This window comes from Eurosta solidaginis, chromosome 2 (assembly GCF_040869045.1).
Source record: "Eurosta solidaginis isolate ZX-2024a chromosome 2, ASM4086904v1, whole genome shotgun sequence".
NCBI lineage: Eukaryota > Metazoa > Arthropoda > Insecta > Diptera > Tephritidae > Eurosta > Eurosta solidaginis.
The window spans coordinates 82,223,653-82,239,709 of NC_090320.1; the positions used below are offsets into that span (position 1 = coordinate 82,223,653).

The window sequence follows — 16,057 nt, forward strand, 5'->3', positions numbered from 1 at the left end:
TCCAATATCATATATTTGATCCCGTCATCGACCGCAGGGACAGTGTCTTAGAACGTCAAGGATTATCTGTCCGGTCGGGCGATGCAAACCTAGAAATCATCAACATCCCTCCTGTCACCTGTTGCCCCAGTGGATACCGCCCTGATATCAGCGCCGTACTCACTGGAAACAATCGCATTATCTTGGCGATTTCAATGCCCATCACGATCTATGGCATTCAAACTTGCGGGTGGACAGTAGGGGTGAGATGTTAGCGGATCAAATAGAAGAAACGACGTTCTGCACAATAAACGGAGACGCCCCCACACGTATGGTAGGAAGCTGTCACAGTTCGCCGAATATTTCAATCGTGAGCGCAGAACTCGTAAACTGCGTCAACTGGCAGCCGATGGTAACATTGGCATCCGACCACCTGCCGATACTTATTTCGCTCGAGCGTTCCGCCGACTTCATCGTCGCAGAAAAACGCACTTTAATTAACTTTAAAAAAGGAAAATGGGACGAATACAAATCCTTTACAGACAACCGCTTTGCTGCCCTCCCTATCCCAACTGATGCCCGCCAAAGGGAGCGTGCTTTCCGCAAGGTCATTGAATCCGCCTCGGCTCGTTTCATTCCCGCCGATAGAATCCCGAAATTCGGCCCCACTTCCCAGCAGAGGCCGCAAGTTTAGCGAGAGAACGTGACCTTATAAGACAGCTCGATCCCGGCGACCCCCAAATAAGATATATAAACCAACGCATCAGATTGCTTGTGGATGAACACAAGCGGGCGAAATGGGAGGAGCACCTAAGCGGTTGTAACCTCTCTGCCGGTGTAGGTAAACTTTCGTCCACTGTAAAGTCCCTATCGAATCCGTCTAGGCACAATGACAAAGTTTCCATCGCCTTTGGCGACAAAGTGCTGTCGGATGCGAAAAAATGCGCGACCGCTTTCTGCCGACAATAGATAACACATTCTACGGACGACAAAAATAGACGAAGGGCCAACAGACACGCACGTAAACATAAGTTCAGCGTGTCACCAATTACCATCACCGCCAAATAGGTTGAGGATGCCATCGGTCATGCTAAACCATCCAAAGGAGAGGGCCCAGACGGCATAGCCATGCCGATGCTTAAAAGCCTAGGGAAAGAGGGTTTCAAATATTTAGCACATGTCTTCAACCTGTCTCTTTCCACCGTTGTCATACCCGAAAAATGGAAATTGGTCAAGGTGGTCCCGCTACTAAAGCCTGGGAAACCAGCTAACATAGGAGAGTCATATCGCCCGATATCTCTCCTATCGCCAGTAGCCAAGACGCTTGAAGCCATTTTGCTTCCCTACTTCAAAGCAAATTTGCAGCTAGCCTGCCATCAGCATGGCTTCAGAAAACTCCATAGCACCACCACCGCGCTAAATGCCATTAGCACCCAGATAAATTGCGGTTTAAATCAAAACCCCCACCAAAGAACAGTACTCGTAGTGCTAGACCTATCAAAAGCTTTTGATACGGTCAACCATGGCTCGTTACTGCAAGACCTGGAAGGGTCTACCCTTCCCCCACGTCATAAAAGGTGGACCGCAAATTATCTGGGTGGTCGGAAGGCATCGGTGCAATTTAGAAATGAAACATCAAAACCAAGAAGAATTAAACAGGGGGTGCCACAGGGTGGTGTCCTATCCCCACTTTTGTTTAATTTCTACATATCTAAGCTACCTTCGCCACCAGAAGGAGTTACTATCGTTTCCTACGCCGATGACTGCACAATAACGGCCACAGGCCCAGGCCCAGGGATCGATGAGCTTTGCAACAGAACAAACGGCTACCTCCCTGATCTCTCCAGTTTTTTCGCCTCGCGAAACCTGGCTTTATCACCGACTAAATCCTCCGCGACCTTATTTACAACATGGACGTCCCAAATGTCGACCATTTTGAACATCCACGTCGATGGCACTACACTACCGACTGTCCTACACCCCAAAATCTTAGGTGTGACGTTTGATCAGGATCTACATTTTGGTGAGCACGCAGCCGCAATTGTTCCGAAAATCCAGAGCCGTAATAAAATCCTCAAATCCCTTGCTGGCAGTACTTGGGGAAAAGACAAAGAAACGCTCATTACCACAAACAAAGTAATTGGTCAGCCGTTTGCATGCTAGGCGTCCCCTATATGGTCGCCAAGCCTAAAAACTACCCACTGGAAGAAGCTACAGGCCTGCCAAAATACTGCGCTCAGAACCGCCACGGGCTGTCTTCTTATGTCCCCAGAACACGCGATGCTAACCAAACAGTTCCTGTTGAATACCCAGAAACCTGGGCATCCCAACAGACATCTGATTGATGAGCCAACACCGCCTAGGGACTTAAGGAGTCATCTCCGTAAGCATTTTGAGGAAATACGGCACCTGAGAACTCAGCCGTATGAAGCAAAAAAACACAAGCAGGTCCTTGGTGAACTCCACAAACAGACGTCGGACCTTTATGCCGGGAATTGCCCGGTGAATCTAGTACTCAGGGAACAATACCCAAAACTTGCGGAAGAGGAACGCACACTCCGCAGGGAAACGCGATTCACTCTGGCTCAACTTCGTTCTGGATACTATAACAGGTTAAACTCTTACATATCCAGAATCAACCCGACATACAAAATGTATGCCCCGCTTGCAATGTGTCCCCCATCACACCAACCATCTCTTTAATTGTAATGTGGAACCAAGGCCTCTAACGCACCTTTCATTATGGTCCACCCCTGTCGAAACAGCAAGTTTCCTTGGACTCCCGTTAGAGGATATTGATAACAATTTGTGATCGGTCGCAGCTATTAGGTGGGGCGAAACATTGCTACAACAACAACCGCAGCAGTGAACAACTGGAATGTTGAAGATAAAGTTGCTGCACTGTTCATGGCGTTGAAAGGGCCTGCAACTGAGATTTTACAAACAATTCCAGAGGGCGAACGGAACTGTTATGGAGCATTGATGGGCGCTCTAGAGAGACGATACGGAACTGAGCATAGGAGACAGATATACCAAATGGAGTTACTGAACCGCTTCCAGAGGCCTGGTGAAACATTGCAAAAGTTTGCGCCGGATGTTGAAAGGCTGGCACATTTAGCGAATGCGGACGCACCCGTGGAATACACTGAAAGGGTAAAGATTAAGAGCTTTATAAATGGCATACGGGACGTCGAAACAAAGCGAGCTACATACGCAAACCCAAAGCCAACATTCGCAGAAACGGTATCACATGCTCTGATTAAGGAAACAGCGTCGCTTCTGTGTAAGCCAGTTTTCAAAGCACGCCGTGTGGAAGTAAAAAGGCCAGAGTGGGTAGGCGCAATATTGGAGGCGCTGAAAGGATCGCAAAAGCGGAGTGAAAGAGTTATCAAATGCTTCAAATGCGGGAAACCCGGTCACATTGCACGTCATTGCGATCTTGATCCTAGTGGTTTCAACAGCATGGGTGGTCTTATTAACAAAGCTGGAGGGGATGAGCAAGTGCGAGTAAGGTGTAGAGATCGAGATAGCTCCATCTATTGAATGTCCTGTGATATCTGTGTCGCAAATTGGTAGAAAATAGAGCAGTCTCACCGTCAGATGGAATGTGGATGGCAAAGAACGTGTACTGACTGTAGATACGGGCGCATCTCATTCTTTAATCCGATCTGACTTGGTCAACAGGAGAGTAAAACCGTTACCTGGAGCAAGGTTGCGTACGGTCACTGGCGAGTATAACCAAGTCAAGGGAGAAGTGATATGTGAAGTCTTAATGGGAAAGGTCACAGTTCTACACAAATTCGTTGTGGCGGATATCGTTGATGAAGTCATATTGGGAGTGGACTTCTTGGTTGACCATGACATCAAGATCGATATGCAGAGAAGAGTGATGCGTTATGAGAACCTGGATGTGCCACTTAACTTCAGTTTGGAAAAAGGGTTCAGCAGTAATCGAGTGCTGGTGAAAGAGATTCGACAAAAACACAAAAGTCAAAGGCAGCAGATGGGGCAAGGGTTGATGGAACGAATGGGCCAAACAAATCAACACCAAAGGTACCTCCGAGAAAAACACTGGCATTGACAAACCCTAATGGACAAACCCTCGGGACGATCAGACTTAGGTGGAAGGCAGTGTGACGAAAATTAGCAACACTAAGGGATACTATCATCTCTAAGCCGATGTTACGCAGTGACTTGCATGCACATCAATAAATCAATCATTATGTCTACACATACATATGTATGTATGTACGTACACGCAGCGGAGAAGAGACGCACAAACACATGCAGATATCTTATCTGAGATGCTCCCAAAAGTATGCAATTATAATTGTGCTCACATATACACGCGCATATGAGAAGCTATAAACGTAGTAATTTTATAGCTGATAACCAACTGGTAAATTATAGAAATGGAAGCGCCTGGAAGTATGCGAATGAGAAATTACAGAGTATAAAAGGCAGCAACAGTAGAGGCACGACAATCAGTTTGATTTAAGACGCTATCTAGCGAGCAATAGTCATGTTATTCTGAAGTACTTTAATAAAGGACATTTTGCATTATTGAATAGTGGAGTTATTTATTCAACAGTTTAGTGATTCGAACGTTAGCAGAAGGTTGCAAGTAAGGGGAATTGCAGTAAATTCGTTACAATATTTACTAATAATTTTAATTATTTTAAATATTTAATTATTTCTATAATAATTAAAAAAAAATGCTGATAATTACTGTGCTATAGCAACGCTATCTGAAAAAAAGGTCGTCGTTGTTTAATTGAAGGCAAGCCGGTTTATTTGAAGCCGTTGCCTATCGCCAATGTAAAACTAAAAGACTTGAGAAAAATGTGCGAAAAACTAGTTATACTAAAAGAATATCATTCTTTTTATAAAAATGTAAAGGGCACCAGTGAGGTTCGTGACGCTTTATCCGAATGCAACATTTCAGAAGATTCTGATTCCGAAAATGAGAACTAGTTCTACGTTTGTAATAATATCTTCATTTACATACTTTCTATTAGTAACAGCCACGGATGTTTTCCAAAGTATTGTGATGCTCTGAACCCGAATCCGCCAACGGAATTGGCCTGCAGGAATTTTTTACTTCTTTTGAAGGTAAGGCCATAGCCATACCATGACCAGTTGGACCAATTCTTATAGCGGTTTCGGACTCAGCGCATAAAGAGGCACAGAAAACATGAGCCGCATTACGTGATCCGACTACTTTGATTTTTTTTTTGTATAGCTGTGTTAACAAAAAATTAGATCAGTTTTTAAAACTTTTGTTGTGCCAGAAAAGTGAATGTGCTAAATCTCGGAGAATAAAAAGGATGCGAGCAAAACAGTTATCTCAGTTGAAAGAGCATATTGTGAGAATAAATTGTTGATAAATTTTTACATTAAAAACTAATACTTCTAATTTTAAGGCAGCAATAAACTTTGAAACTCGATTTCCCAATATTTTCATTTTGGTACATTCATGCTTCTGGCAAGCGGGTGACGATATTCCAAAATTATCACAATTTGTGGCTAGGCCAGTCATGTCTGTGTATGTGTGCTAATTTTGAGCGCTACTTGTTAAGGTTTACAATGCTACTTATCAACTTTTTATAGTAAACTGGAACATGCAATTCAATTCTCATCTCTATTAACACTGAATCACATTGATATAATTGTTAAAAGCATATATGTAATACTCCTATATTGCTACAAAAGGCTAGGTACATTCCCAAACATCAGATTGTTGATATATTACTGTTTGAACGTTTTCGTTTTTGTATTCAATAATCGAATGTACCTAAATTTTAATTTTTTCTTGTCACACTTATGCTGCTACAATCACAAAAATCGTATACGCTGTCGTTTTGATTTCGAATTTAAAACACATTGCGAGCATTTTCTATTAGCAATATACATAGGAGTATTACATATATGTTAAAGATCCAAAAATACAAAAAAAAATGTAATGCTTTGCATGCTGTGATTTTCCCCAAAACTACGAAAGTCTTCTACCAACATTATGACGATCACTAATAGCCTTTCATCAATTTTGAACAATTATCGTCTATCTTTCGTCTTGTATTCGAGTTACTAACTACCTACCTAAAAGAAAATCATATAACGATCATCTGTTTTCGTGTGGCCAGACGAACGTTTACTTACACAATACAAATAGACGAACTAATCGCCTGGCAGACAAAATCGGTTCAAAAATACTATTTGAATAAATCAGGTTTGACAAAGGCTGACGTATTTTGAGCTAAACCTAAAGTATAGAAAAAATCCTCCTCCTAAGTAGTATCTGAATTGTTTCATCTTCACTTAGGTCCTAATTTAATTAAAGTGATATACCCCGTATTTTCTGTATGGTGCTGCGTAGCATCCCTAATCTCTTGAAGCGTATCAATATTATCTTCAAAAACTTGTGTCGATTGGCCATCTGATTGTGATTGAGCGTATTGCACGGCTGGGAGTGCCGAAGCTGACGTTGCGGAGACATGATGTCGGGCAACATTAATACTTGATGACGTTCCAGCACTCAAATCCTCCGATTGGGTATGATCATCATTACAAAGCACCAATTCATCAAAGCCTATTATGTTGTTTGTCCAAGTGTTTTCTAACGGAAATAAACTGTATGCGGTCTTGCAAGCGGTTTCATCTATTTGTTTTTGCTTTTCCACAATTTTAAGAAATTTACGCATCGGTAATCGCTTTCTTAAGGCGTATTCTAGTTCGGTTACATGTGGCATCATATTTGAAACAACTTTCGTGCTTCTTACTCTAGGAGCAGCATATTGGCAGTCAACACTGTCGTTGGACTTGCTTTTAATTGTTTTCTGTTTCGGTGCGGTTTTTGAAATTTCTTGTGTGTCTGTAAACAATTCCGACAAATCGGTTTGCTTTGTTTGGCGTGAAGTAAACAGATCTATTTTCTCAGAAATTTGAACACTCTCGTTCATTGACTTGGAAACTTCGTTACGAACCACATTAAAAAAATATTCTTGATCAAAGTCAAGTTCTTCATGTTGAAATTCGTGACTTTCACCTCCCTCTGCCGCACTTGCAGTGATTTTATTATCGATTTCCGCAGACAAATAAATTTTATATGTTTCTAATACATATCTGACAATGCAGTAAAGCTCAGCAATATTATTTGTTTCATGTATACGGCTTGGCACGTCGAGTATGAATTTACGAACAGTTGATATCATAAAATTATCGGGTACAAAACAGCTAGCGGCTAATTCGATTTCATTTGTGAGATGTGCTAGAAAATACGAGTATGAACGAACGAGTTAAAAAAGAAAAGTGAAGCATGCTCAAACTGTGATTACAAAAAAAGATAACATGAAATTAATATGCCCATAACTTGGTAAACTTTTATATATTTATAGTTATTTAGTGAGTTGACAAGTTTTCAAAAAGACAAAATACTGAAGTACTGTTGCGGCTTTATACTTTAGATACAATTTCGGTGGCATGCACCTTGAGTTGAGAGTATTATCGAACGTTACCCCTAAGATCTTTGGGTGACTGACAGTCGGTAGCGTGACACCATCGACGTGAACGTCCAATATTTGCGTCATCTGTTCCTTCCACGTAGTAGACAGAGTGGCCGTGGACTTTGTCGGTGATAATGCCAGGTTGCTCGAGGTGAAGAAACTAGAAACAACCGGGTAGACAGCTGTATATTTTAGAAACTAATATATCTATTGAACGGCCAGGTCCTGTTACTATAATCATGCAGTCGGCATGGGAAATGATTGAAACACCTTCTCTGGTGGGGAAAGGAGCTTTGATATGTAGAAATTAAAGATAAACGGAGAAAGGACACCAACCCTGTTTAATTCTCCTAGGCTTTGCGGTTTTTTTTCCTAAATTGAACCGACGCTTGCCGACAATTCAGATAATTTGCGATCCTTCATTTTAGACAAGGGGATGTTGTGAGCCTTCTGTGTCTTGGAGTAGTGTGCCGTGGTTGACTGTGACAAAAGCGTTTCACATGTCGAGTGCCACGAGCACCGTCCTATGATGGGGTTTTTCCTGATTTAGTCCGTAATTTATGTAAGTGTTTAGGGCATTTTGTGGAAGCCATGTTGGTGGGTGGCTAGGCGAAGGCAAGGTTTGCCGTGAAATGAGGGAGCAAGACGGTTTCCAATGTCTTCGCTACTGGCGAAAGGAGTGATCGATCGATATGACTCGCCTTCGTTAGCTGGTTTCCCAGGCTTTAGTGGTGAAATTTTCCTTGCCATTTTTAGTATTCGGGAATGACAAACGACTTCAACGGCAGGTTGAAATCGTGCGTTGTTGTTGTTGTAGCGATAAGGACACTCCCCGAAGGCCTTGGGGAGTGTTATCGATGTTGATGGTCCTTTGCCGGATGCCGATCCGGTACGTTCCGGTACCATGCCCGACTATCTCGGGAATTTGTTATGACCACATGCGACCTTCTTGACCGTACCGCCCTCCCACCCATTCATGAGTTCGGGGTCGCCAGAGCCTCGGCTGAGGTCGACAGTTGGGTTCGGAGAAGCTACATATTGCGCTGGCAACCTGAAGGGTTGCGCTACACAACTCCATGAATGTGTTTGGTATTGTAGTCGCCTTTTACGACAGGCATACCTACCGCGGGTATATTCTAATTCCCTAACCCGATAACGATTTTTTTTGTAATCGTGCGTTAGGTAGTTTATTCCCACAGCACCAAAGTTTTTTAGCATTGGTATGGCTATTCGGTATGGGCCTATTGATTTAGAGATCTTGGCCTTTTAGATGGCTTCTTCAACCTCTGTAGAGGTGACATCTGTACGGGTGACTGTAATGGGTGACACGTCGGGTTTATGTGCCAGTCTGTTTGCACGACGTCTGCGCTTAACCTACTAAAGGATGCATTTTAAATTGTCGACAAAAACAACAATTCCGACAAATCGGTTTGTTTGTTTGACGTAAAGTAAACAGATCTATTTCCTCAGCAATTTTTACACTTTCGTTAATTGACTTGGAAACTTCATTACGACACATTAAAAAAATATTCAAGTTCTTGATTTTGAAATTCGCCACTTTCACCTCCTCTGCCGCACTTGCACTGTTTTATTACCGATTTCCGCAGAAAATGTATGGTATATGTTTTTAATGCATATCTGATCGTGCATTACATATGTAAGATACTGTGTCACAGGATTTGATAAAATAGTGAAACAGAACATTAGCAGCGTATTCAAAAGAATAATTCATAGAATTTGAAACATTGTGCATGCATCGCACATTAAACATTAATACAATTTAAACGGTATAGAATGATGGTGAAATTATCCATCCTAAATGTAGCTCAATTAAACGCACTATTGCGTCAAAACGATATCGCGATTAGTGGCACTAAGGCCCGGTTTTTCAGTAGTTGGTTAAGCTAAGCTTAAACTAAGTTTGCTTAAACTCTATTAAAATAAATAAATAAACTCCAGTCAAACTACTGAGCAGTTTTACAGTCACAGTTGAAGGCCGCATTTGGGGTATGCTTTTTTATGCGACAACATTGGTTTTTTTATTATCTAGATAATTTGTAGATACGACATCAGCTGGATTTTGTTTACCCAACAAACACGGAAAAAAATTCTCAAGCGAAATATATGTATTACTAGTTCCGGAAGTGATATCCATCATCATTATTTAATTATTCTTAAACCAGATAGTTCTCGAGTTGATATCCAACTTCATTATCCAATACTATCCAACTTTTGAAAAATTTTGTAAAATTAAGTTTTCGAGTTGATCTCCAATGTCATTAATATTTTCCAATTATTATCCGAATTTCGAGATATCTTGAGAAATGTACAGTTTTCAAATGAATATTCAACACATTTCTCCCGTTGATATCCTACATTGCAAATCGAGTTCGGGTGAGTTGAAACAAATCTCCTAAGTGTTACCACCAAAACCAACAGCTGTTTATTGTGAGAATTAAACACCTGGTTGATAGCAGTAATGAAGCGTAGTTAATAAAAAATAAATTATATAGACGGCCGCCGTGGTGTGATGGTAGGGTGCTCCGCCTACCACATCCAAAATCCTGGGTTCACGCCCGGGGCAAAGCAACATCAAAATTTTAAGAACAAGATTTTTCAATTCGTACAAAATTTTTTTAAGCGGGGCCGCCCCTCGGCAGTGTTTGGCAAGCACTCCGAGTGTATTTCTGCCATGAAAAATTAAAAGCAGCACGACGCCAATTGGAAGAGAAACTCGGCCTAAAATCTCTTCGGAGGCTATCGCGCCTCACATTTATTTATTTTGTAAATTATAAATATTTCATTTTATTTTCGTGAAAATACGTGAATAGTATGGAGTCCAGTTAGAGAAACACAAGTTGCTAATTACATTTTTTCAACTTAAGTAATAGCATTTTTCGCTTTATAAAAAATTCCCTCTTTTGCTGGGTACACTATGAATCTCGCGTTGAGCCACTGTTTCGAAACAACTCTTGAGATTTTAGAAGTATGCCCAGTTATCAACATGAGCTCTAATAGTACTCAAGCCCAAATGCTTGTTGGGTATATTCGACGCAATTTCGAACGAACGCAAATAACTGATAGGTTAACTAGAGTTTAACCCTGCTAGATTGGCCGCTTAAAGCTCAGCTTAAACTTCAGTTAAAGTAGACTGAAAAACTGCAGAATAAATTTAAGCGTAGTTTAACTGACAAACTGAGTTGAACTTGTACTGAAAACCCGGGCGTAAGTCACATAAAGTTACGGATTTATTGGAAGAGTTGAGTTCAGATGAGGTAGAGATTGAGGAGATTTCTTTTGCGGAGCCATGAGAGCAACCATTAAATCAGCTGCAGGAGTTAGTATGGAGTTTGGCAAATTTGTAGTGTCAAATTGGGTCACTGCATTTAAATCAGGCAACTCCCCCTCTAATAAATAAAAAGATGCAACGCTCATATTAACACTTGGCATCACTTAAAATGTTAGAGTGGAAGGACGCGGAGATTCAACCCCATTGGTTGAATCTCCCGTTACTCGAATCTATCTCACCATCGCATCATACGATTTTCCCGTTATGCGCAAAAATGCATACCGAGATGGTTGCTGCTGAAAGCGCAGTTAAGTTTTTAGTTTTCAGTTTGAAGTGAACCGGCACCTAGTCAACGACGCGATATTGTGTTAAATTGCGCTCGGTTATTGTAACCGCAACTAATAAAAACTCTACATACGTTCATTAAAGAAAACTTAAAAGACTAATGCCCCGATCTCAGCGTTACCGGTAAAATAGTACCCAGAACATTATGTAACCGAATATCGTTACCAGTTCTTTTATCCGCGATTCTGGCCAAAGTGGTTAAGATGTCATTACCGAAAAACTCACCAGTGTCTGTGGAGAAATTTGAAAGGTAGTTTTCTTCGCTTTCACGGTTGCCACTTTGGTCCATTTGGACCAAAAATGGTCCCTTCCAACCCCATTTGGTCCGCTGGTCCCTTTCTTCAATTTTGGTCCTTTAGCCACGATTGGTACTTTTCTTTCTTTTTCATTCAGGTAAAAATTCACAATATTGCCCAAAAATTCGCCACACTTTCGTTAGCCCCCATATAATTTTGAATTTACTTCAATGGAACTCTCACCATAAAAAATTGCTCAGTCAATAAAATGTACCAGAACAATAACATTTCACCTAAGATATAATGTATGCCAGGCATTAAAAAGAAAAGTGTTGGCAAACACATTGTCGTTAATTGTTGATGAAATAACCAACTAATCAAAAAAAAACTCGTTTTATAATAACATTAATAACGGCTAGATATTTCTATCGGTTATACAAACTATGTAAAATATATGAAAATAAACATTGCTTCTCGCCTAGCATAGTTATAGCGAGGACTCTGCCGTGAGCCTAACATTTTCAAAACTTATACAAAGAAATTCTATGCATTACTTCTCGTTTGGCACGTTGATATTTAAATCTTTCTCCAGCACCCAGCGGGTTAGGGGGTCAGAATATACCCGCGGTAGGTATGCCTGCCGTAAGAGGCGACTAAAATACCAGATTCAAGGGGCTGTGTAGCGCAGCCCTTTCAGGTTGCCAGCGCAATATATAGCTTCTCAATTGTCAACCTCACCTATCAGCGGCGAATCCTGTTTCACTAACAGACGAGGCTCTGGCGACCCAAAGCTCCTCATGGAACTTGGGGGTGGGGAGGGAGGGATGGCCTGAAGGTTTAATGTGGCCATATAAATCGTTCCCGAGATGGTCGGGCTAGCACCTTAATGGCGTTGTGTTACCGGAGCGTACCGGATCTGTATCCGGCAAAGGACCGTCACATCGATAACACTCCCCAATGCCTTCGGGGAGCAACCTTATCGCTCCAACAACAACCACAGTTCAAGGAATTCCAGGACTATTGTGGTGTTAAGCCACGCAAGGTAATTGAAAACTAAGTATCTTGGCACAAGAAATATTTTAACTCGAAAACAGAAGGAAGAGATTTGATTTCGGAAGAAATGTTTTGTATAAAATTATTCCCGTAGGTGCTAGCAGAACCTCTAAAGCCTGGGATCAAAACTCACACTTACTGAATCTACTAGGCTCTGATATGAAGCTTAAACGTTAAGGGGAAAAGTAAGCATCTATAAAAATAGCACTAACAAAATTGCCTAATTTCATTTATGATTTACTGAGTTTTCCACATACATAGTTCGGCAACACCAGAACGCAAATTTTTAACCGTTTCTTACTAAAACCTAACTGCACTATACATTTTATTTCATTGCAATCAACAACACAATGCTATAACCAAGAGCTTTGTTACCAAAACTAGATTCACAATGTTTGGTTGGTGAAAGACATAATACAGACCAATTGTAAATATTCTCGCGGATTTTTTTTTTATTCCCGCGGAAAAATTCCTCCCATTTTTTTCTAGGGAGAAAAATAATTGGGGAATAGAAATCTCGAATTTTCGAAGTCAGCTGTTTTGTCAATTGAAATTTCGTTGCGCATTTCTTATTTTGTTTAAAAAATTGTAAAGTTTAATTATTGTTGCCAATTTGTTTGAAATTAAGAAATAAGGTATAAACAATGCACATTATTGCATTTCATGTGGTATTCACTGAAATGAGTAATGAATTGGTGCCACAGCAACATCAACAGAGTAGCATAAGAAGAAGGCCGGCGGGATAACACAAATCCGCCGGAGTTGCCTGCATTCATTACGCAAAGCAATTTTCTGGCGGCCAAGTCGAGTTTAGTTCGCCTTTCGCCATATGCCAAAATCTATTTAAGGCTTCTTAAAAAATCCTTGCGCAATTTCTGGATGGCTGCATCAAATATGCGAAGAGCTCTTCCGTTGCTTATGATATACTTTTCGACTTAAAATAAAGAATATTGTGGTTGTTGTTGTTGTATTAACAGTGAGTTTGTGGTAGAATGTAAATACATATTTTAGCACAAATTTGTACAAATAAGTGTTCTTTCTTAAAATAACCAATTTCCTTTAACTATTTTGATGAATTCCCTTTAATTTAACTAGTGAAAAAACTCCTATGAAATGGCAGAGAAATCTCCCTCTCCCTCACATTCATAATACCTACTTTTCTCCCATAACCGGTTTCCGCTTTTTCGAACATTGTTCAGAATATGAGGAAAGGGAGAAGTGAAAAAACTCACAAGGAATTTTTATTTAGAATACGAGGAATGGGAGAAGGGAAAAAAACTTGCACGGAATTTTCGTTTAGAACTGGGCTGATAGACTGATCCTATGTCCAAATATAGTACCATTTTTGGTTGCATGCACATTGTTCAGCTTGAATTAAAGGAAAGTCTTCACTATGTTTAGTAAAATTTCATATGGAAACATCCTAAAGTTTTATATTTTATACTAATAAAATAAAACAAAAATTTGGTCCTTTTTTTCGATGAATTTTGGTCCCAAATGAAAACATGGTGTGGCGTGTTCGCTTTACAGAAAATGTCTTGTAGATACGAGGTTAACGAATAAACGGGACGATGTGTATATGCATATTATGCATGATAAGTTTCTACATAGGTATATTGTAATTTATTCTGTGAAAGTACATAATGTAAACAAATATGTATAGCAATATTCTAGTAGGTCACATTCACCACTTACCACAGCAGAATTTGTTAAACTACCACTGTCTGTATTTGTTATTTAATAATTATTTGTACACTTTTTATTCATCTAATGTGTTCAGAATTTTAACTTTTACTCACTAAAACTTCAATCAGTGTATTTCTATGCTTAAATTATGTTAAAAATTGTGTTAAAGTTTTTGGTGTGGTGAAAGTGACCTACTACAATTTTGTTACGCTCCGCTGCTTTCCACCGAAGTTCGCGCATGCAATATCTTTATATTAAAAATTTTTTGCTATACGCCTATGTGTGCGCGAGAGACTGTAAACTACAAACATTCACATCAATAATTCAATCATTACGTATCTACATAAACGAATAAATAATTGCGTCTACACATATGTCAAAGATTTTTGAGTATAAAGATATTGCATGCGCGAACTTCGGTGGAAAGCAGCGGAGCGTAACAAAATTCTAGTAGGTCACTTACACAACACCAAAAACTTTAACACAATTTTTAACATAATTTAAGCACAGATATACACTGATTGGAGTTTTAGTGAGTAAAAGTTAAAATTCTGAACACATTAGCTGACTAAAAAGTGTACAAATAATTATTAAATAACAAATACAGACAGTGGTAGTTTAACAAATTCTGCTGTGGTAAGTGGTGAATGTGACCTACTAGAATTTTGTGAAGCTTGCCTCACACGATTTTTCGTCTATGCAATGTCTCTATATTATATCGTTTCTGCATACGTACCATGTACGTATACGAGCAGCGGAGAGTCAATGCACAAACACATGCATATATCTGAGATACTCCTAAAAGTATGCAATGAGAAAAACTATAAAATTGTGCAATTGTAGTTACAGCTGAGATGTTTGAGAGCTAATGGACTAGTAGATTCTGGAAGCGCCTAGAAGATGCGAATGTTAAAATTAAAGAGTATAAAAGGCGACAGATGTAGAGGCGCTGGAATTCAGTTTGATTTGAGCGGGCAAGCAGTTTCGATTAAGCGCTATCTAGCGAGCTATAGCAGTATTACTTTGAATAGTAGAGTTTGATTTGAGCTATCAATCAGTTTGGTTATTAAGCAAGCTATTCGTTGCACAGTTTGAGTGTTATTGTGAAGTACTTTAATAAAGGCCATTTTGCATTATTACAAATTGGAGTTATTTATTCAACAGTTTAGTGATTCGAACTTAGCAGAGGATTGCAAATAAGAGGATTTGCAAGTAAAAATCGTTACACTATTATCTTTACTTATTTTCGCTTACAATTCTTTATTTTTCAGTTTTGCCTTTTTCTATACAACAGCTGTTGTGTGGTTATTTCGATGTAACCACCTACTTTTGTGGGTAAAAAATTATCCGGATACTTTCGCTGGTAGAATACCAAAAGGGTGTAAAAGTTGCCACATGATTTCGTTACCGTGGTGAAGAGTATTGTTTTCACACTAAATGTCACTTACGCCCCGATTCTGAGCGTTACCGGTAAAATAGTACCCAGAACATTATGTAACCGAATATCGTTACCAGTTCTTTTATCCGCGATTCTGGCCCAAGTGGTTACGCTGTCATTACCGAAAAACTCACCAGTGTCTGTGGAGAAATTTGAAAGGTAGTTTTCTTCGCTTTCACGGTTGCCACTTTGGTCCATTTGGACCCAAAATGGTCCCTTCCAACCCCATTTGGTCCGCTGGTCCCTTTTCTTCAATTTTGGTCCTTTTAGCCACGATTGGTACTTTTCTTTCTTTTTCATTCAGGTAAAAATTCACAATATTGCCCAAAAATTCACCACACTTTCGTTAGCCGCCATATAATTTTGAATTTACTTCAATGGAACTCTCACCATAAAAAGTGCTTAGTCAATAAAATGTACCAGAAAAATTACATTTCACCTAGGATATAATTTATGCCAGATATTAAAAATAAAAGTGTTTGCAAACACATTGTCGTTAATTGTTGACAAAATAACCAATTAATCAAAA

The 16,057-nt window shown here is 39.8% G+C and overlaps 1 protein-coding gene across 6 annotated transcripts in view; it reads right to left on the reverse strand.

Annotated features, from left to right (window-relative positions):
- Positions 1-16,057, reverse strand: part of LOC137240033 (ATP-dependent RNA helicase vasa-like) — a 213,819-nt gene that overhangs the window by 136,893 nt on the left and 60,869 nt on the right. For 5 of the 6 annotated variants that reach the window (XR_010949586.1, XR_010949585.1, XR_010949584.1 and 2 more), the window contains one exon: positions 6,328-7,246. The exons of the other annotated variant lie outside the window; for it this stretch is intronic. Coding sequence is in view for 1 of the 5 variants with exons in the window: in XM_067765927.1 (XP_067622028.1) it covers positions 6,328-7,246 (919 nt within the window). In the remaining 4 variants the exon portion in view is untranslated. The remainder of the gene's footprint in view (positions 1-6,327; positions 7,247-16,057) is intronic. 6 annotated transcript variants of the gene reach the window in all.